A 26691-nucleotide genomic window follows, 5' to 3' on the forward strand; every position below is an offset into this window, starting at 1 on the left:
CAGACTCCTGGGCTGAGTACACTGCCGTGGTTTGGGAATTGGGCAATTTGCTTATTTCACTACCAGCGGTATCTTAGTGTTTAAAGGCGCTCGGCTCTGGGGAGTTGCATGAAGATTAGGTTTAGGAAGATAGTGGGGGGTATGGTTGTAGTTTAGGAAGGGGAACATATGAATGAATGCTCATCTGTTTTGATCACTTGTGAAAAATCTTTTATTACCTGTGAATTTGTGAATTTGTAATTTTGAATTGGAAAATATGGCATCCATTGAAGATTTTATTGAAGCTCCGTCGGAGAAGTTATTAAATGCGCTTGCTAAAAGGCAATTGTGGGAACTTGTGGAACATTATGGCATTAGAGATGTAGATGAACGGTTAAAGAAAAATGAGTTAAAAACGGTTTTGAAGGCAAAGTTGAGTGAGGGGAAAATTTTGTCCATTTCGGAGGTAAAAACAAAAAAGAAGGAATTTGAATCTGATATTGTAAAGATTACAGGGGAGACGAAAGAATTGGTGGACCTTTTTTCAGGTTTATCTTTTGATCAGAAAAAGGAGATCCTTGAGATGCAGCAAATACATAGTCGAGAGATGGCTAAAGTAGTTAAAGAACGTGAAGTAGAATTGGAAAGGTTAAAAATGGACGATTTGCTTAAACGACGCGAAATAGAATTATTGCAGCTTAAACATTCTCAACAGCTGGAATCTGAGAAGCTGTCACGAGATTTTGAGTTACAAGTTCAGCGGTTAAAGTTGATCAGTGAAGGTAAAATGCCATTTGAGGGTGCACAATTACAGGAGAGAGTATCGCGTGCATTTGATGTGGTAGGGAATTTAAAATTGCTTCCCAAATTTAATGAACGTGATCCTGATGTTTTTTTCTCGTTGTTTGAGAGTATTGCGGAGGAACGTAATTGGCCTAGTGCTGATCGAGTAGTGATGCTTCAAAGTGTCATTACGGGTAGAGCACAAGAGGCCTATATGGCACTTACGGTGGAAGATCGAAAAGACTATTATAAGGTTAAGTCTACTATTCTGAGAGTGTATGAGTTGGTTCCAGAGGCGTATCGTCAGCGTTTTAGGAGTTGGAGGAGAGGAGAACGTCAAACTCATGTTGAAGTGGGGAGAGAGCTGACTGCGCATTTTGATCGGTGGTGTGCTGCATCGAATGTGAGCACTTTTGAAGAGTTGCGAGATTTGATTCTGTTGGAGCAGTTTAGAAACATCGTTACTGACAACATTGCCACGTATATCAATGAAAATAAGCCTGGTACGGTTGCTGAAGCCGCTGTATTGGCGGATGAATTCATTTTAACCCATAGGAGTGAATTTGCGGATGCGCGTGCAGGTAGTGGTGTTAGTTTTAGAGAAAATCTGCCTCAGCAACGCTCACGAAACTTTGATGTTGTGCCTCCTACTCGGAGATCGGTTAATTCTGTGCGGGGGAGAACTGATGATAATGTTTGCCATTATTGCTTTAACAGTGGACACTGGAAAAATGAGTGTCCGGTGTTGGCCGGCAAACTGAGATCACGAGGTAAAAATATCAATTTTGTTCCCACATTGTTGGTAGAGACCGTGTCTACTTCCAGAGATCTGCCAGTATTCCCTGATTGTGTAATGGAATCAAAAACTCTAAAGACCGATTCTCATTTAAATTATGCTCCATTTATTACTGATGGGTTCGTATCTTTACCTGATGGTATTGATAAAGTACCAATTAGGATTTTGAGAGATACTGGGTCATCGGAATCATTCATTTTAGAGTCGATCCTACCTTTTTCTCTTGCCTCAAGTGCAGAGAGAAACGTATTGATAAGGGGGATAGGGCTGCAGACGTTGTCTGTGCCTTTGCACAGAGTTCATTTGAAATCTGAATTAGTGGAAGGAGAGGTAACCATTGGAGTGCGTCCGTCGTTACCTGTTGATGGCGTTTCGGTAATTTTGGGAAATAATTTGGCAGGGGGGCGAGTGTGGAGAGATGTGGTTCCTCCACCTGTAGTTTTGTTTACTCCATTGAAGGGGCAAATTGATGAATTGGCGTGTGATTTCCCTGAGGTATTTGTGTCCTGTGCCGTAACTCGTTCGATGAGTCGTACGGTATCCGATTGTGCAGAAGTGCAAAATGTTGAGGCACCTGGGTTAACTGTTCTTTCTCCTATTACTCGTAGTGAGTTAGTGGCTGCGCAGCAGAAAGATCCTGGTTTACAACCTTTGTTTGCTGTTGTAGTGCCCCCGGAGGAGATGGAGAGTGTGGCAAACGGCTACTTTGTTCAGGAGGAGTTGCTGTTGAGGAAATGGAGTAATCAAGATGAGGATTCAGGCGGTGAGGTGATAATTCAGGTAGTGGTGCCGGATCAGTTTAAGGAGGTTGTATTAAGGGCTGCCCATGGGGATGTTGCAGGCCATTTGGGGGTGAAAAAGACTTATTACCGTATTTTGCGGCAATTTTATTGGCCTCGTCTTAAGAAAGACGTAGCAACATTTATTAAAACTTGCCACACCTGCCAGATGGTTGGTAAACCCAATCAGGTTTTAAAACCTGTGCCGTTGTGTCCGATACCGGTAATAAGTCAACCTTTTGAACACATAATGATTGACTGTGTGGGGCCGTTGCCTCCGTCTAAATCGGGTAACTCGTATTTGCTTACGGTTATGTGTCAAACAACCCGTTATCCCGCGGCATATCCCTTGCGCAAGATCACCACTAAAGCTGTGGTGAAAGCTTTGACGCATTTCATTTCTATCTTTGGGATACCTAGGATTGTTCAGAGCGATCGAGGAACAAATTTTATGTCTGGAATGTTTGCAGAGATTTTGAGACAGCTTGGTGTGAAACACAACCAGTCTAGCGCTTACCATCCTCAGAGTCAAGGGGCATTAGAGCGTTTTCATCAGTCTTTGAAGTCGCTGTTGCGCGCGTACTGTGTTGACCAAGTTGGTGCATCTAAGTTTGTGAGTAAGCTGGACCTCTTGAAGGGGTACTGGCAGGTGCCGTTAACAACACGGGCCCGAGAGGTAACTGCTTTTATTACACCCTCAGGGCTATACTCGTATTCCGTTATGAGTTTTGGATTGCGAAATGCGCCGGCAACTTTCCAGAGATTAATGAATCGGGTGATTCTGGGTTTGGAGGGTTGTGCTGTTTATTTGGATGACGTTATTATTTTTAGTGATACTTGGGAGCAGCATCTTCAGCGATTACGGGCGTTGTTTGATCGTCTGGTTGAAGCACGCCTTACAGTCAACTTGTCGAAATGTGAATTTGCCCAAGCCACAGTGAAGTACTTGGGGAAGGAGGTGGGACAGGGCCAAGTACGTCCACTGCAAGCAAAAATTTTAGCGGTTGAAGGTTTTCCTCCTCCGTCGACAAAAAAGGAGTTGATGCGCTTTTTGGGGCTCGTTGGCTACTATCGGAGTTTTTGTCCTAATTTTTCCACGGTTGTTTCCCCATTGACCGATATGTTGAAAGGTTCAATGAAGTTTGAATGGACCTTTAACTGTCAGAGGGCATTTGACAATGTGAAATTGTTACTGACGACAGCCCCAGTCCTCGCGGCACCTAAGCTTGGTCAGCCTTTTAAAATGCAGGTTGATGCAAGTCACGTAGGAGCAGGGGCAGTTTTGTTACAATCCGATCAAGATGGAGTCGACCACCCTGTATGTTTCTTTTCGCGGAAGTTTAATGTACATCAGAGGAATTATTCAGTGATTGAGAAAGAAGCGTTGGCTATGATCTGGGCGCTCCAGCATTTTGATGTCTATGTGGGGGGAGGCGCAGAGGTGCTGGTATACTCAGATCATAATCCTCTGACATTTCTGCATTCATTGCAAAGTCCTAGTCAGCGGTTGATGCGGTGGGTTTTATTTCTACAACCCTATAATTTGAATATTCAGCATATTAGAGGGGTTGATAACATCATGGCGGATGCGTTGTCTCGTACGTTTGATGTGGCTATGTAATTGGTGATTACTATGTTGTCGACTTTTCCTGTACTCCCTACAATTTTCTGTATCACCTTAAATGGCTTTCAGGATCCAGATTGCTGGGGATGAAGATGATGGATAGGTGAGATGGAGGGAAGTGGATTGAATTTGTTTTCTCAATTATAGGTTACTACTTCACAGAAGTTCTTCATGGATGTATTTGGTTTTCAATGTTTTGTGTTTTTCTTTATTCTATTTTCATTGTTTATTGTTATGGATTTGAGGTTTTTCAAGGGGGGGTGTGTGACGTCTCAGTCTAGACTGTGCGTATGTGTGTGTGTTGTTCGTTATGTGTGTTTTAGGGGCCGTCTGGAGGGGGCGTGGTTGACACACCTGACGCTTGTTCGATGCGGAGTGAAAATGGTGGAGACTGCTCGTGAAGGCGGCGGGAGAGTTTGTTTGGCGTTCGTCTTCGGTATGGAGTTCGGTGGTCTATGCTGTGACTGGACTGGATTGGATTGAGCTGAGCTGAGCTGAGTGTCCTGTCCGCCCGGCCGGTCCCTGATATATTTTGTGACAGGCTTGTTCGTCCTTGGGTTAAAATAAACGTTTGGTTGTGAAATGACGCGTCTGGTCTCCTTTTTGTTGCAGCCTGAGAGCCGGCTGTAACAATGCCACTGATATATATAAACAGTAGATCTTTAAAGGTTTATAATGTATTGGTAAAAATTAATTTCCTTTTTTAATGGTACATTTTTTTTAAATTCTGGAACCTGACTGCTGCACTCTATTAAAGAAAGAAGTGACCAATCTAACAACATATTTGTGTTCTATATTTGGTCTGTTACTATTCTTTGAAATAAGTGTTTAAAATGTTTCAGTCCATGAACATTTTGTTACTACAAACAACAACATGTTATGTAGCTCATATGTAGATGGGAGAAATATGTTGCATCTGTTAATGGAAGTGTTTATGTGTGTCTAAACAGGGTTTAAATTGGGACAAAATGATCTGAAACTGAATTTTGATTTATTTACTGTATGTGCAAGTTTTTGTTTTTGCCAGTATACACGTTCCATTTCCATTTAGTGAGTGTATTCACTTAAAAAAAAACTTTAAAGTTCATTACATTAAGCATTATTCTTCCCTCTAGTCACTGATGGAGGCAATATCTTTCTTTGCCTAGAGCGACACTGTTGTCTAAAGCAAGCACAGCTCCATCTCGCTATGCTTCAGTGAATCACAAAACCAAATGTGATTGTGATATATCCACTGATATGGAGAGCTTTACAGATGTGCGGCTGTATATGAAATTCCACATCGTAACTCGAAGAATTCTAATGCAGACTGTGAACATTCTCAAGCTGACCTCATCTCGCCTCCACCAAACAGCTGGAAAACGTTTGTGAATCTCTTTGCTGGCCTGAACACATGCTTTCTAATGTTATCAGGAGACATCATTTTTCTTAAAGATACACCAGGAATCTGTCAGTGTTTCACATTGCTTGAAGTCCAAGGCTAGAGCTTTCTATTTATGCTGAATGTGATGGTGCCATGCGTTAAGGAACTTTGGCAAAAAAAGACTTCATCTGAATAGACACACACACACACACTAAGAATGCATCACAGCATGACTAACCCCTCTGGGCGATGTGTGATGGTGAATTGCGGTGACAGGCTGCCCCAACATTGGCCTCTATGTTTTGACGTTCTCTGAGTGTCTTTGCACGTTATTTACACAGAAAACAGTTTGTGCCCTTTACTTCGCTCTTCCTTTTCCTTCCATACCCTGCAGTCTCAATTTCTCTCAGCTCTCATTCAGTATAGACCGGAGGGTAATAGTATGGAAGCCTGTTTCCACTACAAGAGTACAAAACATAATTGTGACTTTATATCTCCCAATGTAACTTAATATCTTTTTTTTTTTCATAGTTCATACTCCATATCTCACAATGCGACTTAATCCTGCAATGTCTTTATATCTTTCACTTGTGATGTTTTAATAGCACAATCTGATTTTATATCTTAACAATGTGACTTTCTCACTATGCTTCTTTATTTGTCGCAACTGCAACTGTTTCTCAAAATTCCAACTTCATAGATCACATAGTAACTTTTTATCTTGCAAGTTGACGTTATATCACGAATGGGACTATATCAAGGTTTTACAATGTGACATTTTATTGTGCAATGTAACTTTATATCATGACTTTATTTCTTGCGATTGTGATTTTACATCTCAAAGTGTGACTTTGTCTCACAATGCACAATGTACAGTAACTTTATCTCACAACTTTAACTTTGTTTCTCGTAATTGTGTCTATCTCATTGTGACTTTCTCTCAATGCGTCTTTTTATCTTGCAACTGCAATTGCAACTTGTTCCTTTATCACGCAAGGTGTTTTTTATTAGGACCCAATCCCTGAACGGGCAAGGCCCTATTGTTCTCCTAAGGGTTATTAGGGCCCAAGCCCCAAAGGGGCGGAGGCCCTATTGTTTTCCTAAGGATTATTATTTTTAGGGCTCAAGCCCTGAAAGGTCGAAGGAGGCCCTATTTTTTTCTTAGGACTATTATTAGGGCCCAAGCCTGGGTGGCGGTGACACCGGTGCGAGGGCCCTTTCATCGCTGCCTGCAGCTTTAATGTTTTTTATAATTTATATATCAAAGCGTCACTATGCCCCACAATGACTTTTTATTGTGCAATGTAACTTTATATCTCATAGTGTGACTATGTTGCTGTTGATCTCAGCAATCCTCAGAATAATGTTTTGATGGCGCCACAGTATCTATTTACACCTATGAAGCTATGAATTGGTTACTTATATGAAACATTTCACCTTTAAAAATACCTCAAAAGCTTAACTCCCTGAAATCACCTCTCCAGTGCTGTTCTTTCTTTAGCGAGACTTCTTTAGGGCTCAGTTGACTCAGACATTACATCACATCTCTCGTTGAAACCAGGGACCCGCAAAATCAGGCCTCCAAAGCGAGCGCACCACTAGGGGCGATTCGTTTGAAAGCTAACGATGACAGCAAACTCAGAGCGAATTAAACGACCAAGACAACAATGTCGACCTACATTGTAATGTTATGTAAATCTGACCCAACAACTGTTTTTTTTTAAGGAGCAACGCTTAGCGAGCCAGATCGTGGCTCGTTACAGCGTTCTCATGCTCTTCCCACTTTTGGAAACAGGCATTCAGAAATGCCATAGCCGGCTCCTAGAGGGACCCTCCTGGCTTTCTCTTTTACATGCACTCATACAAACATGCTTACACAAACACACAGATTAGCAGCCACATCACGTTAGCCAGAGGGACACACACTCATCAATTTGTTTGTAAACAGCAGATTAGCGCACAGTAAAACCAAGTCGTACACTGGGTCCCTGAAGGGAACACACACACAAATAGACTAAACGCATACTAAGAGAGCGAAGAGTTACACAAATACACACACACATACATGGATTTAGCGCCATTTTGCTGTTTCTCTCTCTTCAATATTACCATTAGGATAAACTACCAATACAGAGGAAATGCAGAATTTTGTTCCATAACAACCTTATCTTCTTTTCTAAATCACATGCTTAAAGAGGTAAATGAGAGGTCACAGATATAAAATGCAAATAATATATAGAATTGAGATTTGATTTGAAATACTGTTGCACTGTGACCCCAATCCTAAAGAGATAATACCGTAATATTATTTGAAGGTTGTGGCATGAGGGGGCCTCTAAAGACCCAAGTATTACCATCAAAAAACAAACAAACATGCAAGTGAATTGTACCAATTTGTAGTATTTTTCTTTAAAAAAAAAAAAAAAAAAAAAAAAATTATATATATATATATATATATATATATATATATATATATATATATTTGCATTCCTCCGGGATCGCTTTCAACCTTCAATATTGTGAATGTGCTGCTCCAATTTAGCAATCTGGAAAGAATAATAAATAATAATAAAAATCGCTGGTTCCTGGAACGCAGGATGACAAATCGAAGGATTAAATCAAGTAGGGACTCAAAGGGCCTTTTTTTTTAGTCTCTTAAATTATTTTAACAACTCCTTCAGCTTCATTCCAGTATCAAAACCCACTTAATATCTCACTGATTAAATATCTAAGCCAGAAAAGAGGAACAATGCTCTGAGACAGTAGCAGTTTGAGCTCATCTAAATTGTGATTCAGAGCTGATTGTCTCTCAAATGGCATCTAAAGTAGCTATGCAAGTATGTTCCGTATGTACAGTACCACTGATACCAGCAAGCAGCGTGATCATTTCTCCTTTAGGGTGTGCAGAGAGTACAATGGAAAACTGTCTCTGTTATGCTATTCATCTCTGCTTGTAATTTGTGTATTTGTTCTTATTTTATTACCCTGCTGTCACTTTTTTTAAATAATGTGTGAACCTTATCAGTTAGGCTAGTAGTTTTCTGAGGTAGTAGATATTGAAGAACTTCAAGTGAGCTTTAAGTAATAAATTGATCCTAAAAATGATATGATCCATGACTCAAAACCGGGAATGATCCATACATTTTGTGATCGTTCCACCACTAATCTGTTCCCATTGTCCCATTGTCTCACTGACACACACACACAGAGAGAGAGAGAGAGAGAGAGAGAGAGAGAGAGAGAGAGAGAGAGAGAGAGAGAGAGAGAGAGAGAGAGAGAGAGAGAGAGAGAGAGAGAGCTGACAGCAGAAAAGAAAAATAACCACTATGGAGTTTTTCAAAAGGTTTATTAATTATAGAGGAAGTTCTATGTAAAAAAAACATCAGAGTGTAAGAACAGAATCCAAGTATATACTTAGAATGTCACTTGAGCACAGATTAGGTTATTTTACGTTATTATTTCTTCATGATGGAAAATAAAAACACATCAACCTGCCCTATTGATGACAGCTCAAATACAGTATTCTTACCACCATTCCTATAGCATATATTTCAAGGCACTTGAATGCTGGTATTAAGCATTTGCTGCGACAACAGTTTCATATAATCAAGTTATTGCTACTGTAATGGTCACAAATGGAAAACTTAGTACAATGTGTTTTGAATTGCATCCTGATCAAATACGTGAACAGAACGAATCACCTTGAACAACTGAAATGAGCAATAAATGCTTGAAAGATGAAACTTTAATTCAAATCAAATCAATTTGAATAAAATAACTTGAAATGGATTTAAGTAAAGCAAAAGACATGAAGGACAACCTAATTGTGCCAAGTAATATAGTAATATTTCTCTTTCCAATAACACTCTTAATGTTTTTAAAGACATAATACACTTAATTTCTAATTAAGTCTTAAAATATTTGGTCTTTCTATATAAAAACTGGAAATAAAGATCAGTTCAAGTAACAAACATGCATAGCCTCTAGGTAGTGTGAATAGGAGAAAACACATACACACACACAAAAAAAAAAGAGTATTCAAAAATCATATCCCTCAACACACAACATCAGCCACAAGCCACAGCTGTGTTTGTGCTCGAACAACACCACCTCAGTTTCACACAGGCTGGAAAAGGCACATATAGAGAAGGTACTAAGCAAAGGAGGTATAGATTGAAGCACTGATGGAGCTCTCATTGCTTAAAGCTACAGCACATTTTATTTTACATACTGAAAAACTCCACAAACTGCCATAATAAATCAAGAGGGGCATGTAACCAGGTATTTATATCCGGTTTGCATATATATCATGACTTTCACATCTGAATTTACCCTTCAACCAGAGAGGAAGTTCCCTGGGGCATCACTGCAGCACACTGATACGACTGGAAATTTCCTGAGGTGTTAACTCTCGAAACCTCAACATTTATTATGGCACTTTGTAGATATACATATCATTTCAGATTTTCCTAAACTGTGTGCACTGTAGCTTTAAGAACAACACTTTCTCGTCAAATATAAAAACGTCTGCATATTCTTCTTGGTAAAGTGTCAATGCAAAAACAAAGAAGAAATTTGCATAATGATTTCATCCACAAAATTACAAAAGAAAATTTCTTATTCCTAAATGGTAAATTCCTATTTTTAATAATACTTGTGTGTCTATCTCTATCTTACGTAACTAATACTACAATAAATTCACAATTTAAGGATATTTAAAATTATCGGGTTGTCTTATCAGCCCTTAAAGTCTTAGATCAAATTAAACATCCTTTCAGCCCTGATTGTCACACTTTAAACCTAATCTGACAGCTTTTCCTCTGAGAATTTTAAATTAATACCAAATAGTTCTCATTCTGCCATGACATTATTGCACAATTCACTGTGCATCTCTAAAAATACATACATTTTATCCCTATACCTTTTCACCATGTTTCACTCATGATATACAAATAAATGCGATGACGGAGCGCAATTAGAAGAAAAATAACACCAAACCACGAAAAAATTCCAAGCGCAGTATATTTCTTACTAAATTCACTTGAATTAAAGCGGTAGACTGAGGAAGAAACAGGAAACCGCACTGAATGAACCACAATGTATTTAGGCTTCTGAGCTACTGAAGGCCATTCACAGTCCTTAAAGGATAAAATACTCTTCTCATTAGATTTCAAAAGCATACAATAATATACATACACGCTGTCCCAGAGAAAGTAAATGTAGCTCTTTGGTAACTTTCATCTCAAAGGGTGAATTCAGAAATGTAAATCGAAAGGCTATGCATTCACAAACACACACCTGTATGTACTCAAAAACATGCTGATGAAGCAGGTGTGATGCATGAGTCAAGGTCGTACTATATATATATACCGTCATATCTTGTGTACCTTGGTGAACATGAAATCTCCAATTTTTCAGGTTTATTTGCTACATAGCCATGTTTGAACGATGCACAATTAAAACTTCCAAGTATTTCTGTATCTGCGTTATTTGATAAAGTCATTGCAGTAAATGTGTACTTGTGTGACTTCATGTATAACTAGTAGCTCTATTTGAAAGTGTAGTAATATGATGCCTAGCGATCAGAGAGCATGGTCCCTTTTTAGAGGTAGATTCTATGATGTTCTATGAGGGTTTTTTTCAACATCCCACTTCAAATGAACAGGACTTTTTGTTTTGCAGCTCTGTGAACATCCGAGTTAGAATCTAACAGTCTTGTCTATATGTTAGGGCCTACTTTGTTTAGGTGCATATAAGCAGCTGTAGCGGACATTTATGAATACATATCTGCTAATAAAAACGTTTGGGCAGAATAAATGAGTGCAATTGTAATAAAAGGCACAGTGTGTGGTGCATGAGCGACAAGACAAGTCATGGCCCCTTAAGTGGAATGACAGCTTTATGTGTACATGTGCATTTGTCTGGGCATAAATATTTGTGTGCAGTGATGTGACAGGATATGGTGTTTCTCAGATTTTGATGAATGCAGGGGTATTAAGCACCTGCATGTACATATGTGTGTGACTCAGAGGTCAGTTGTAGCCTTGGCAGTGAGGGCCTGGATGCGACTGGTGTTGCAGTTTTTGCAGAGAACATGGCCATCCAGAGGGTAGCAACCCTGGTTGTCTCCCTCAGAGAGAAGACAGCCACAGTCCTATGTTGAGCACACACACAAAATAGTATGACAATTCTGTTTACAAATATATTTATCAATTTGTAGCCACACCCAAGTGCTTTTTTACTCACCTCACAACGATAGCACTGCACATGGAAGTCACGGTCTAAGGCCACGATACGCACAGTCTCCTCTTGGCCAGGTGATGGCATTATGGGCTCATTACACACAGAGCAACGAGGGGCAAATTTCCTGGGAAAAGGGAGGGGGAAAATAGAGAAAAAGAGATTACGACAAAATAATCCTGAGGACAGAGTTGCCCAAAGTTGTCCCGTCATGACTTTTGATATAAATGAATTTGATTTAAAAAAAAATGCTTAATATACTCTACCGTTGAAAAGTTTGGGGTCAGTAAGATTAATACTTTTATTCAACAAGGACACATTCAATAAAGGTAAAGACATTTACAATGTTATAACAAGATTTCAAATAAACGTTCTTTTGAACATTCCATTCATCAAAAAATATCCTGAATAAATATGTATCACAATTTCACAAAAATATTAAGCAGCACAACTTTTTTATGTGTTTTTTAATAAGAAAAGTTTCTTAAGCACCAAATCTGCATTTAGAATGATTTCTGAAGGATCGTGTGACACTGAAGACTGGAGTAATGGCTGATTCAAATTCAGCTTTGCCATCGCAGGAATTTAACATAATATTCAAATAGAAAAAAACTTTTATTTTAAATTGTATGAATATTTAACAATATTACTGATTTTCCTGTATTTTCGATCAAATAAATGTAGCCTTGGTGAGTGTATGAAAAAAAATAAACCCCACCAGCAATAACTATTTCTCTAAAATTACCATAAACAAACTCATTGTCTACACACCCCTAAACCTGTGTGACTTAATTTCTTACATTGAACATAAAATGTTTTAACAATCAATTCATCGAATAACTTTCAAGGCCATAAAACCACGATAAAAGTAGTTGTAAAGGAAAACTAAGTCGGATGTAGAGATTATTAGTGAATAGAGACTTGGAAAGAAAGTCATACAGGGTTGGGGTGACATGAGTTTCATTTTTCATTTTTGGACTCATCCTTTAAAAATAAATCAATACATTTTACATTTCTATCCCATTTAGATATTGGAAAGCGGTGTATACATTATTACTCTAATCCAAATGGAAAGACCATCAGCCATCAATAAACTAATATTACTAGTTGAACTGATTTTAAAGACACAAATGTTTTAGAAAGGTCTACAATAAATACATTAGTGTGTTCAGCAATTTGAGAACACAGGAGAGGAACAGAGATAACAGAGAGAGAGAGACGGTGAGGATGTGTACACAAAGCAAAACAGTCAGGTGATTCAACTTCTTCATTGGGTTTTATCAACAAACAGCAAAAAGGAGGAAGTTCAGCAGATGGTGGCCTAATTAAACCACAGTAGTAACAAAGAGTACAGTCCAGGTACGGCACAACTGTTCCTCGACACAATGGCATGTCTGTTGTGATCACATTCTCACAATCACAGATTCCCTCTGAAACCTTTCAGTTCCTTGAACCATACAAAAAAAAGCTGCTTTTGATATAGATATTTAAAATACATAAATTACCTGCAAATAAGATGATAAATGGTTTTGAATGGGATATCTGAACCCTGATGAAGCTGTGAAGGTTTATAAGGTCACACACTAAGATGGTGAAAACATATATATGTAAAGGAAAGAGGATCCTATGTCTTTACACTGGTCCTGAATGTAGTATTTGGAAGAATCAAGCATATTTGTGTGTCTGGTCATACTTGTGGAAGTCTTCGATGCAATGGATGTGGTTGGCAGCGTCCACGGTAAAGGGAACGCCGTCCAGACTCCGATGGCAGACCACACAGGTGAAGCACTGGGGATGATAGGCCTTCCCAGTCGCCCGCAGGATACGTTCCATTATGGGCTTACAACATATGTTGCAGGTCTCCAGGGTGTTCTAAAATCAAACACAATAAAGATCTTACATAACGTACAAGCTCAGCCAAAGGAAACTGTGGAAAAAAATAAACTGAGATAGATTCATGCCAGCGACAGTGTATAATTCGAGCTCTGATATTGAGAGACGTGGCTTGGCAGTCGTAATAACCTTTAACAAATGTGAAGATATCCTGATTTACAGTGCTACGAAATAGATGGATAAAAAAACACTGGGGGAAAAAGCAACTTTCCATTCTTTTCATTGAAGAACCATCTTAAGCACACTCACTCACACATTGCTCTTAAGAGGGATAGTTCACTCAGAAATGACAGTTCTGTCATCATTTACTCACTCTCATGTCATTCCAAACCCATTTGACTTATCTTTTATTTCACTGAAAACAAATGAGATATTTGGCAAAGTGTCCAAGCTGCTTTTTCCAGAACACTGGAGCGGCCTTTTGTTCATCTTCGAAACACAAATGAAGATATTTTTTATAAAACATGATTTCTGTCCCTGAAAATGTTGGTAACTAGACAGTTGACGGTAGCCATTGACTTTCATATTTTGTTTAATTATTTTTTCATAATTTCTTTTGTGTTCAACACAAGAAAGAAATTCATACAGGTTTGAAACAACTTAAGGGTGAGTATATGATGACAGAATTTTCACTTTAAAAGTGAACTAATCCTTTAAGAAGCCTGTGTGTAGCACTTCATCTCTTGTACATATAGCACTTCAGAATTTTCACTTTTGGGTGAACTATCCCTTTAACTTTCACTTTATCTAAAAGAGCAGCTTAGCAGCTTCTGATAGATAACTACTTTTGAGTTCCTCGCAAGAAACAAAGTCAAACAGTTTTAGAATGGCACAACATTTTGGGTAAACAGACCCTTTAAATCCATAATCTATCAACATTTAATGGATTTCTGTATAGGACAATGTGAGCATCCAAATGGTAGTCACAAGTGTATCTCTGTCCTCAATGCCTGAGGGAAAATGGGGGAGGTTCTGATATAAAGTATATATATAGCGAGCAATGAAATGAGAGTAAGATCTGATTAGCTACTCTCTGATTCACAAACAAAGTCATTTTTCACTCTTGCTTTCGTTCTGCGAGAGGCGCAGCAGTAAATACGTCCACTTTCTGATGACTGCAGGCTTTTCCTCAGCCACGGATGCCGGGCCGCGGGCCAGCTGATGACTTTTCGCTCACATTCCTCTTCTTAATGTCCACCCCGAGCCCTGGATTTGTTATTTCGATATTTCATATAAAAGAATCTTCTATCCCCCTCCCTCCCCTCTAGCTAAGCAATTACAGCAAAGGATGGTGAAATCATCTGTGTGTGATCAATTATAGGATGACTTAGGATCTCTTTGAAAGCATGTGTGAGACCGTCTTCGCATGAGAGGCTATGATGCACAAATATTTCCTGGATTTCTCCATTTGGGATTTGGTGGCCCAGACACATCTCAGTATGTGCGAGTACTCCAGGCTACAGCTGTCCTCTTTGGCTGCCTGTCTCTTTGGCACAGACACTCAGTACTGTTTTCAAACACAGACTTCCATGCCTATGTGCGTTTGTGGCAACACTGTAAGCCATCACGTTTTCCGCGCCAATGAGCCCTGATGATTAGGGCTGACAGTCCTGTGGGTATGATCTTGGATAGCTGCTCACACTAAGGGAGTGCGATATTTTACAAAAAATGATATCTCTATTTTCTGGGATTTTGTTGATAACGATAATTTGACGATATTTTGCTGAGTGTTTTTGCACAGGTACTTTGAGTGGTTTAGGCCTGATGTGGACAGCTGACTACCAAAGATTGTTATTTTCTTCACATTTTTTGCGGTTCGTTCTTAGTTCACAGCGGTGACAGAAATTTAAATTTCCGATAAGGGGGGATTTTTGCCCCCTTAAATTGATTGACAGGTACATTTGTACCTTTATAAGGGCATTTTTAAAAACGTATTAAATGTATGCATTTTTGTACAGATTTGTAAAATTATAAAAGGCAACAAATTAATCAAGTAAATGTATTTTTTTTAAAAGCAAATAAGTTTCAAGGTAAGAGAGACAAATAAATCTTAGTCAATAGATAATATAAAATCCAAAGTAGTGAATCTAATAGCTTAAGTTTTAGAAAATCAGACTATATAGAAAGAAAGGCCCAAAAGAAGAGAGACAAGAAAGAAGCCCAGAGTCATCTGAAACTCAACATTTTATGCTGTGCTTAACAGGAAGGGACTAGGGACAGCACCTATTAAGATTTTTGGTACTACTTTTGCACCCATTTAAGTAGTGGGCTAAATACCGGTAGAAATTTGTCAACCGGTACAGATTTTGGAGTATCCCGTCTATCGTGGTTACGCTCACGTGGCATTGCTGTGCTACGCAGTCATGAATAACATACCTATGTGTCAAAGTGACCATGTATGTGCAAGTAAACACAGTCATTTATGTCTCAATTGAACATAAACAGTTGAGAAAGAAAACACAGTTCCTGCTAGTAATAATGCTAGTTTTGATCAAATTACAAACTGATGTGAAGACAATCCCAGTTTTATCCAAGATGGCTGATGTGAGAAAAAAGTTTTTGATTCAAATATTTGATTAAATACTAAAACGTATTGATAAACGTATTTGTGTAGGCTAGGCTTTTTTGTGTGTGGTTATGTTAGTACTGCACTGTTAGCTTTGCAACATGCTAATATCAAACTATTTAAATCAACTGCGAGTCTCCCGTGTGCTTTGTGTGAGAAATGGTGGTTATGTGACACATGGTGTTCCTGCCAATGTACTTTGCCGTTCCAAATCTGTCACTTATGACATTAGGAAGCTGCCTTAGAAGGCAACTCACTTGGCTTTGGAACAGATCTGTAGTATATAGAGTTTTCAGCTGCATGGACAGAATTTACTGGAAAGAGTCCCATGCATCAACACAGCCAAATCCTGTTTGCACTGCCTGTGCACTGGGATCATTTCCCATGCTCTCGATTCCTCAGCAAGCTGAGGCAGAGGTCAAAGGACTTGACCCTGAACTCCTACGTTCCGCTAATCATTCTAAGATCAACTCGGCTTTAGATCACAGTGTCAGAGAAGACTGAATGCAAGGGATCGTCAAGGCTCAAAAAAGGCCGTAGGTACACCAGGGTCTAATTTGTCTCATTTCTTCTGTGAGTATAACAGAAATTAACATTATTTCCCAGAGCAACACTTGTGTACAAACAATGTCCGTGCCACAATCCTCTGCAAATCCTGGAAACGGATAAAGCCTTTAATAAGCTTGCTGCTGAGAACCCTTGAGGCTTGTCTCATAACTCTGAGGCGAGAAAGAGGGGGAGGGGAAAATATAGAAATACAGGCAGTCTGTATATAGCCTTGAGGAGCACAGTCAAATGTTTAACCTGAGTTTAGACTTGAACCAGCATCTGGATCCCTGCTGCTTACAGTTTTCTGAAGAAACGCGTTCAAAAACAGCCCGTTTTCACACAATACGTTGTGCCAGAGAGTCATCGTAGGAACTCTGTGGCGGTGAAGTCTGGGTCAGTCAGATCTCTCTTCCCCAGCACAGCTTTTCAGTTTTCTGCAGCTTTTATGTTGACGTCAAAGCAGTTTTGATTGACATGCTGTGGATTTACTGTCCGGTAATAACTTTCAAAGATGGTTTAGGAAAATCTGCGCAGTTCACTGGTGGAAGAATAATGGCTCGGAGTGCCACTAGAGGGCACTAGACGTCTACTCATGCTTTCAGTTTACTCTTCCCCTGCTAGAATGTGATATATTCACATATATTCCTCTTTTTTCAGCTTCATACATTTCTCTAAGTGTTTGCCCAGAAGGCTAAACAAACGTCTAGGCAGATGAGGTAAAATGAATTTAGGTCAGACAGCCTCTTTTTGAACGAAAGGGTGAGTGGAGAGCACTGAAGTCAATTGTAGCCTCTTCTTTCCCTTGTTGCTTTTTCAATTTCCTGACAAAGTGCTCCGACACTTTCTCTTTCTTCCAGGCACTCTTCTTTTTGTGGGTGCAAACACAACACACACAATTCTGTAGCAGGACAACTTCTCATAGTGCTGGACAACAGTGTGGAGTGTAGAGTTTATGTCTGTACATCACTGAGAGGACCTTCAGCCCATAAGAATGACAATCAGCCTTGCGTTTCACAAATGATGATACACATTTATAGGCTGGTCTAAATAAATCAGAAACCAAACTGTCTAGATTGAATGAAAGAAGGGGGAATATAAGGAACTAAAAAAGATTTGAAGGTCTGTGTATACTGTAACTATTAATTGCCAATTCACAGCGCTCAATGTGAATTTAAGCAAAACACTCTGACGTTACTGGATGTCTTCTTTGATAGGAGGCTTTATTAATTTTACATGATTCTCAGTTAGCTTGGTGACATGGATTTGTTTTGCACAGAATATTAAAACACCTTTATACCCTTCAATGTCACTCTGCCAACTGCATTTACCTTATAAACATCATCTAAATAGCTTCTGAAATCGAAATAGTTTTAAAACCAAAAAGGGCTTTTATACTTAATTCTTGAGCAATGCCCCGAGTCATCATAAATTTATAATATAAGTATCTCACATAAAACTTTTTTAATGTCTGTCAGCACCACAATTACGTATTTATGTACATATGACAACTTCACATTAGAGCACCTCTCTACAATATGATGATATACAGACGCCCAATCTAAATCACTCATTTTTGTGAGGATGTGAGGATCAAGATCATCAGAAAAAAAGAAAGAAAACCAAGACATTTTTGACTGTACTGTAGCTGAGAGGTCAAAGGTCAGTTGGATGCTCTGAATGGATGAATCATTGACTAAAGAACTCACATTCCTTTAGCTGTGTGTGTATGTAAAATTACTAGAGCTGTCATTAAATTTTTTTTTAAAATTAAATTCATGATTCATTTACATAACACAGAGACATCTTGTTAAGTGTGGTTTGGCCTTTAAATATGGATCTTAACATATTTTTTGGTGTTTTTAGTAAACATTTTTATGCTAAACATTAAATTAATGTTAAATTAACAGTACAGACATAGATACAGCTTTGAGGCTCTAGCATTAACTGGTCCTGATAAATGGTAATGGGTCGACAGAAGGTCCTTAGCATTGAGCGGACTGAAAACCAGACTAGAACCAAACTGCTGCTTTGCATCCCTGGGACTGCGAGGCGCTCAGGGAAACTATCTTTTGAGCTACTTAAATAAAGAGAGTTAAAGGAAAGAGAGCTACAGGGGATTGGATATGAATGCAGAGGCACTGAGCCAAGAACTCTTAACGTCTTTTCCCAAGACATCACCCCGCCATTACATTTTAGAGACGTTACTGTACTGCCTTCACTATGGCAGTTACCTCAGAAGGTTTCGCTGCAACTGTAGAATACCTCAACATTTCTTAAAGGTCCTTTTGTGTGGAATTGATTTAAAAATCAATCTTATTTGAAAACTATACTTGCACAGTCAAAGCACTTTTACAAATTTTATTGCAGTCAAAAACACACATGACAAGCTCTTAGAAATATGCTTGTACTCATGATGGTTCCATATGTATTTTTGAACAAATTAATAGTTCCAGACACACGGCTCCAGATCTATCTTAAAACAGGGCCAAAATGCAGCAGGCAGGACTTGAAGTAACACTCCATCAGGTTGGGGTTACATATCTTCCTCCCTTAAAGGAAGTGATGCAAGTTTGACTGAAATAAAGAAGCTACCAAACAGGCTTCAAACAGTCATATTTTCTGCCTGGTTACACCTATATTACAAGAGAACCATGCAAGTAATGAAAATCAAGTGCTGTAACCAGCTCGATAGATACACACAACACACACACAAACAGGGACAACAGCGCGAAGAGGGAAGTCGCAAGGCAATTCATGCAAGTGCTATCTAATTGGGTCTCTCCTTTGAGGAATGCCAGCCAGTTAATCATGTCTGAATACACAGAACTCAATTAGTAGCTTGCTAATGCTAATGCAGACAGATATGAATATTTCAGCAGAAAGCCTCGAACGCATGCTTTGCTGCTGTACTTCCAACATCAAGGAAAACAAGCAGGGTGGATTCACCTGTCTTCATCACCCTCTGTACTTCAGCGGGATAGCAGAGCGTGGGCAACGCTAACTCTTTCAAGACGTACGGCAGCCATGCCGGTGTGAGGGCAGCTCCAGAAAGGTGTTGGTGTGAGTTGCTGCCTGTTCCCTACACTTTACATCTATCAGCTTGGGCTGAAAGCAAGGCAGGAAGCAATGTCACTTGCAATCACACAAGGGAGTCAGGGTATAAAAGAAAGCTCAGACATTAATTCTGGTTTTGATCTTTAGTGCTCTTGTAATTCTGCTAAAAATGTACATGGCTGAAGCTTGTGGTCAATAAACCATGTTTATACTTCATTGTAACCATGTGTAATTGTTGCTTTGTTTTCAAACTCTAGTGTGTCATCACCTTCCTCCAAAGCAATGACAGACATGGCTGTTGGCGCAGCCGAGTGGGTGAAAACTTGCACTGTGGCACAGTCTGGCCAACGGGATGTGGGTATCATGCAACAGAGGACATCCGTTACCAGAAGCTTCCGCTGCGCACAGAAAAATGAACCCTTATTGGGCCACCCTGGAAAAGTGTCTCTGCACAGCCTGGAACTTGGACATCGTGGTTCCATTATACAGCATGTACTCCATTACATTAGCATAGGTCTCTTTGTTGGAAAATTGCAGGTACTTATACTTAGGACCACTAAACTTATGCTATAGGACAGCTATGTGTGTGTGTCTCAAGTCCGAAAATGTTTTTTATTTATTATTTTGTATTTTTAGGGGATTTAAACATTAAATATGTGGTATATAAGTTAATGGTACTAAATTATATTTACACTGTATTTATAATCCATTTATTTACTTTTTGACCTAAAAATCTCCAACTCGTAAATCTTGAATGCCACTTGGCAGATTATTGCTGAAGTGAAAAAAGTTTTAAAAAGTGCTTTTTGTTCAAAGTGAAGTTACAGAATTTGTTTATTGTTATGATTTAAAAAAATATGAAATACATATTTTCATATCATCATGTTTTACTCTAAAACTGCAAGAAAATCAAAGTCATAAAACTAAACAAGTTGTGTTCCAAATTTGAGCTAAAAAAAATAGCGTTCAGTAAGATTTTGTTTGGGTGCAGTACCAAATGTTTCCACTAGATGAAATTCTTCTCCCATTAATTTCCATGTGGTCATTGTTGACCATGAGGAGTACAAGTGTGACTATTTTTCCAGGACCATTTAACCTGTTCGAATCATGTCCATGTCCATTTTTTTTGTGTTCACGTAGCAAGTGCCAAAACCTTTACCAAGTTTCGTACCATTCGGATGAAGAAGAAAAAAAAAAAAAAAAAAAAAAAAAAACGAAGAACACCAGAGGGTTAAATCACTTCATTATATCTGTAATATACATTTTAAAATATGTTTAAAACTATTTTGAAAATAATGATTAAGAAGTGTACTCTAGGTGTATTCAAGGTGTAAGGAAAATATATTACATTGTTCTTAAAATATTATATAAAATATATTTATCAAGTATCATATAATATATAATTACATATATATGAATGCAAATAGTACATTTCTCTTTTTAAAAGATCTTGTGGGCACTCATATTTGTCACTGACCCAAATAATAAAATCAAACTCTCTAGAATGCGCAATCTAATAATGGTGATTGCATTTCTCCCCATATTTTCTGAGAGAGTGTGCCGTAAATCAGGCAGTAATGAAGCAGGCCATAGGGACCTGGCCATTTATCTAAACCAGCCTCCATCCAACAAGTTGTATGGATCTGAATAATCATGCAGTAAAAGTCCAAGAGGAAAGATGGGGAAGGGGGGGACACGTTAAACACGCCCGATTACCAGAAATTATGATCTCCAATTAATTAAGTGCTCCAGGCAATTAAGTGTTCTGACAGTAGTAACACGAGCAGCCTGGCAGGAAGAGAGCAGTTTCGACAGGGAAGAGATCTGCAGGGTGCCACAAACATAGCACCTTGCTAATATAATTAACCTCAATGCCATTCAGCCCCGCAGTTCACTTGCTTAAAAAAAAACGGGGCTATCTGGCAAATGAAAGCAGTCTCAGCCATTAGTCTTGTTGAGCTGATCAGCAGTGTGCAACTTACATGGAACATAATGGCATTTACCTCTTGTTGCTCAGCAGGGAGGCCATTTCCTCCACTGATCCTGGATTAAGAACTAATTTATTGGCTGTGAAAATATTGTTGTGTATTTAACATCATGGTTAAGGATTAGTTGAGTGAATAAGGTCAAGAGTGATCTTCTTAAACCTTAATTTGGCAAATCTGATCAAATCTCAAATTAAGCCGAAACTCCATACTTTATAACCTCTCACAGTGGTTCACTTTCGATTGAAGGTAGTCACAGGTCCAAAAGTTTAGTTGTAAACATAAAAATAAAATGTATTGCAATAATATTTTAAATATTACTCACATTGATGCCTTGGTGATAAGAAACTTATTTCAGAAACGTTTTTATTTTAATTATTATTAATTGTTACAATGTCTGTAGGTAAATGAACAATGTTTACTCTTTCTCCGTGTAACCAAGAACAAGAAATTCCCATTTATTTGTCAGCAAAAGCATTTTGCGTCATCCAGCGGACTTTTGACATCTTAAATTTTTCCCCCCTAAGTTTGGCCTAAAACATTGAGTTCATAGTCATCCAGTTTGAAATGGAGACTAAAAACACAGACATTTTTCAGATTTTCCGTAGCAGTGTTCTCTCCATATTTAGGATACTTTGCAGCCATTTTGTCTATTTAGCCAATGCTCTAGATCCTTCACTGGAAACTAAAAATAACTAATTTCAGTTAAACATTTACTCTTTCAATTCTTGCATCCGGAAAAAAAAAAGTCGACACCTTTGTGAATATAAGTTTGCTAAAAACTATTTCCTACTCAACCAAGGCGGTATTGGAATCTGGTCAAGCCTTTCCAATAGGAGAAGACTGGGAGTGTTGAAGCTTTCCTACCTTTTTGGCAAAAGGGAAGACAACAGCCCTTTTTCTCTAGTCAGGTATCACCAATTTCATTTTTATTTTGCCTTTCTACTGCATAGGCAGACAATGGAATAAAGTTTTTTAAAACAATATTTCCCCCCTCATATTAAGCTGAGACTTACTCTATACTTAACCTCTCATGGCGGTTTACTTTCAATTGTACATGTAGGTAGTCACAACTCCATAAATTCAGTTGTAGCCTGACTATTTACCATTGGTGCTTGAAACAGTGGATCAGTCCAAAACAGAAGCTGGAAGGCCAAAATAAGGAATTGGGCTGAACCAAAAAATGGATATCAGTTTGTGACATAGACACTGGCCCATGGGGGACTTGGCCAAAGAGTTGAGCAAAATATTTGAGCCAGAGAGAATTTCTGTGTGTTCCTAAATATTTATGTAGAGGAGTAAACACATGTCAAAGCTGATCTTGCACTGGGGGAAAGAGCCACAAGCTGCACTTCCCCCACTAGAGCTCTCTGTACAGAGCTCTTAATTTATGATAATGTGCATCATCCTACAAACTCACTCAGAGAGAGGACACATACATTTAGCCTCAGCTGTTCATAAACCATGGGAAGGTATGACCTGTGTCACCATCACAAAAGTTCTTAAAGGGGAATTTAGAGAATGGATTCTGCCCACTGATAGAGGTGTATATCTGACGCTAGCTAGGCCTTGCTTTAGCACTAAAATCACTAAAGGAATTATGCAAATTGGGTATCCGTGGGCCCGTTCTGATTTAGAGTATGCAGCAGCAGACTATCGCAATGTGGCATGTTTTACATCACTGCAATCCAAGGCACCTGAAACGACTCACAAAATGTATCCAACAAATGTACAATCAACTGTATCCACTGATGAATAACTGCTGCCAAGCTAAACAGAAAATGCGGGTCAATGATATGACACCCGCTAGTTCAAGTTTTCATGTGGTGGGGTAATTTAATATAAGTAAATCAAATAAAAACAGTACCAACGATTTCTATTTCAAAGAAATACTAATAAGAAATATTCTTTTGAACTTTTAATCCATCAAATAATCCTGTTTTTTTTTTATCACAGTTTCTTCAAAAATATTAAGCAGCACAACTGTTTTCAAAATGTATACTAATAAGAAATGTTTTTAAGCTCCAAATCAGCATATTATAATTATTTCTGAAGGATCATGTGACACTGAAGACTGGAGTAATGGCTGCTGATAAAGCTTTGCCAGCACAGTAATCATTTAATATATTACTATTTTGACTGTTTTTCATCAAATAAATGCAGCCTTGAGGCTTCTTGCAAAAACATTTAAAAATCGTATTATATATTATTAGTGTTTATAATTAGTGTATATTTTACATACGCTTTCACATTATTATTGTATTGTAAGATGTATACACTGGCATGCATTAAGGTGTAAGGAAATGCTATATTTGTACTTGATATTCACAAACGTTGATGCTTTTATTGTCATTAAACTGAAACTTAGTTTTTCAAAACTATATGAAACCCCAACAAATACAAAGTTTAAATTCTTAAGAAACATTCTAATAATTTTCTTAAATCATTAACCCATGTACGCAAACATCTCTTTTGAATTAAATTCTATTTACCGCCTACACTCTGCTGGTGCTGCACAAGTTAACTAGCTTTACACTGAGAGAGATATTTTATGTCTATTTGCATACAAACACAACACTCAGCCCACACCAAGAAACCAACTCTCCCATTCGCCAGATAAACACTTCTGTTCTCTCCAAAGTAGTGCCTTTTTTCCTTCCGGTGTTTTACGCCATAGCAGTTTTCAGGAACATTTGTCTCTAACACTACTAATCACACAGCTCCACAGAGAAGCCTCAAGCGCTGAACTTTCTACTCAAAATCCCTGTCAAAACCCCACAGACCAAATTAACAAAGGACTAAAGGAAGAGGAAAATTATTCGGTGGCGCTGCGTTTCATTGCAGAACAATTGTGAAAGTGTCTTTAAACTTTGACATTGTTTTTTGCATGAATTGACTAAAAACATTACTGTAAATCCTGGGCAAACATTAGTGATCTAACTGTGAATAATGTGCGTTTGACTGTGCATAAAATCAGTTCCCACTGTGCAAGATAGCACTGAGATTGTAGAGTATGTGTAAGAGACTCGGTGAGCATGTGCAGCCTTGATTACATTAGGTGTTTGAAAACGAAAAAGGTCCGAGAGCGGGTACCAGATGTATGCCACAGCTGCTGCTTTACAACACATCAGGGTAAGAAGTGAAAACAACAGACAAGCCACTGATGTCACATTAACAGGATTAGAGACCACTTCATGCAAAAAGGGGGATTAATTGAGCTGTGAATAAATGTATCTGTATTGCACCACATTCAAACAAGCAATGATAAGTCAGTGATGGGTGTAGCCAGGGAAAGCCAGAGCACAAAGGCTGATTATTGCCACTGTGCTTTGTGGGTCAGTTGTGATGCTGAGAGCACATGAGTGATAAGACGACAGGAGAGCAGGAAGCAGATGACAGATAACAGAGAATCTCCAGCAGGCAGCCTTCCTGTCTATTACTGAAAGGAATGAATGATATCTAGTTGCGCTGTTCAAAAGTTCTGTGTTGTCTATTGCCTAGAGGTGGAAACATGCTAACGCTATCAGTGCTGTTCCAAAGAATATGCAAAATAAGAGATTTGAACAAATGTCTTCGTATTTCCTGTTTGATGCTATAGAGAAAGATTACTGGATGTCACTGTGTGATAGCCTTTATTCCCATACTAAACAGAACTGAAAAATACTGTTCACCACTTAAGCTTGAAATTTACATATTTGCTTCCTATATGCAAATAGTTATAGTACCATTCAAAAGTTTGGGATATATATATATATATATACACTAATGCTTGATTAATAACTGTACAAATTGTACCAAAAGTCAACCATAAGGAGAACTTGACATAATAAATGCACATATTTATAGTTTTATAATTATAAATGAAATGTAATAGATTTCATACAGAATAAGTGGTGACATTTGCTCCTCTTAAATTAAGGATTGAAATTAGTTTGCTGAATGCTGTTAAGATATCTTTTGATGTCAAGATGACTTTTGAAGTCAAGATGAATCTAAATTTTAAAGGCTACGATGAAGAGCTGAAATCCTGTAATGAAGCAATGAGCATTATGATCAATTATAATTTTAACTCGGGATCCAACACGTTCAAATGAAAATTGTATTTAAAACACTTTAAACACACACTGACAGTCATACATCAAAGGTATTTATAGAAGAAAATGCAGATGTTTAGTAAGACATGACTAGTTTAAAAAAAAGGATGAAAAGAAGATTTCAATACATTTAGGCTCTTTTCTTCAGGAGAAAAGTAAATGACATTAGATACATAACAGGTGTTTTTTCCCCATCCTGCTCCCTAGTGGCAAACAGAGCAGTAAATGAGATGTTTATATAAGAACAATGAAAATATGAATGCTATGATCCTGTCTCTGCAGATAAATAAACTGATAAATAATGTACAATGTGCATTCTTCCTATCTTAAAAGATTCCTAGACTGACTCGCTGGCCTCATTTGAAGTTTTCCCCCAGCTCACTGGGGGACTGCCATGTCTCTATAGAGACCAAAGTCTCATGCTCATTCTCTAATCGCACAGAGGCGTATGACCCTGAGGATGAGGAGAAAAGAAGAAGAAATTACTTTCATTAAGAAATTCAGATTTCTTCCATCCTTTTGATCTTGTGCCAGAAGAACATTTATGCTGATGAAATGCATAAATAAAGTTCTTAAATTATCCCGGCTCTCTTTAGCGCATGGATCCAAGTTGGAAAACTTCCAGAGGAAGCAAGTACAGTACAATCATTCTGAGAGCTGATCAGTCTATAGTGGGGGTGATTCAAGAGATGGCCTGAGTCACCGATACTTCAACTGATTCATCTGTTGAAGAAGTACACAGACAGACATAATAGTCTGATGCTGTTCTTTGGAACAAAGGTTAACTATTGCTTTGCTGCCCATTTCCTATCATTTTGAAGTCCAGCTGAACAGAGCAAGTGAATCAAATATATGAACGAACTTGGTGTCTCTCTCAGTACATTGCATTGTGGCTTGAAGTACAGGGAGAGAACACAGTCAGGCATCAGTCATCCAGTGACCTTAAAGAGACAGTTCACCCAAAAAATTTAAATTCTGTCATCGAC

The 26691-nt window shown here is 38.4% G+C and overlaps 1 protein-coding gene across 3 annotated transcripts in view; it reads right to left on the reverse strand.

Annotated features, from left to right (window-relative positions):
- Positions 1-8653: 8653 nt before the first annotated feature.
- Positions 8654-26691, reverse strand: part of lpp (LIM domain containing preferred translocation partner in lipoma) — a 198462-nt gene continuing 180424 nt past the window's right edge. For all 3 annotated transcript variants that reach the window (XM_079628403.1, XM_079628401.1, XM_079628402.1), the window contains 3 exons: positions 13258-13436; positions 11571-11691; positions 8654-11478 (listed from right to left, as the gene is read on the reverse strand). In XM_079628403.1, coding sequence (XP_079484529.1) covers positions 11350-11478; positions 11571-11691; positions 13258-13436 — 429 coding nt within the window. In that variant the 3' untranslated portion in view covers positions 8654-11349. The remainder of the gene's footprint in view (positions 11479-11570; positions 11692-13257; positions 13437-26691) is intronic.

The sequence above is a fragment of the Phoxinus phoxinus genome (genome assembly GCF_949152265.1).
Source record: "Phoxinus phoxinus genome assembly, chromosome: 11".
In the NCBI taxonomy this organism is placed as follows: Eukaryota; Metazoa; Chordata; class Actinopteri; order Cypriniformes; family Leuciscidae; genus Phoxinus; species Phoxinus phoxinus.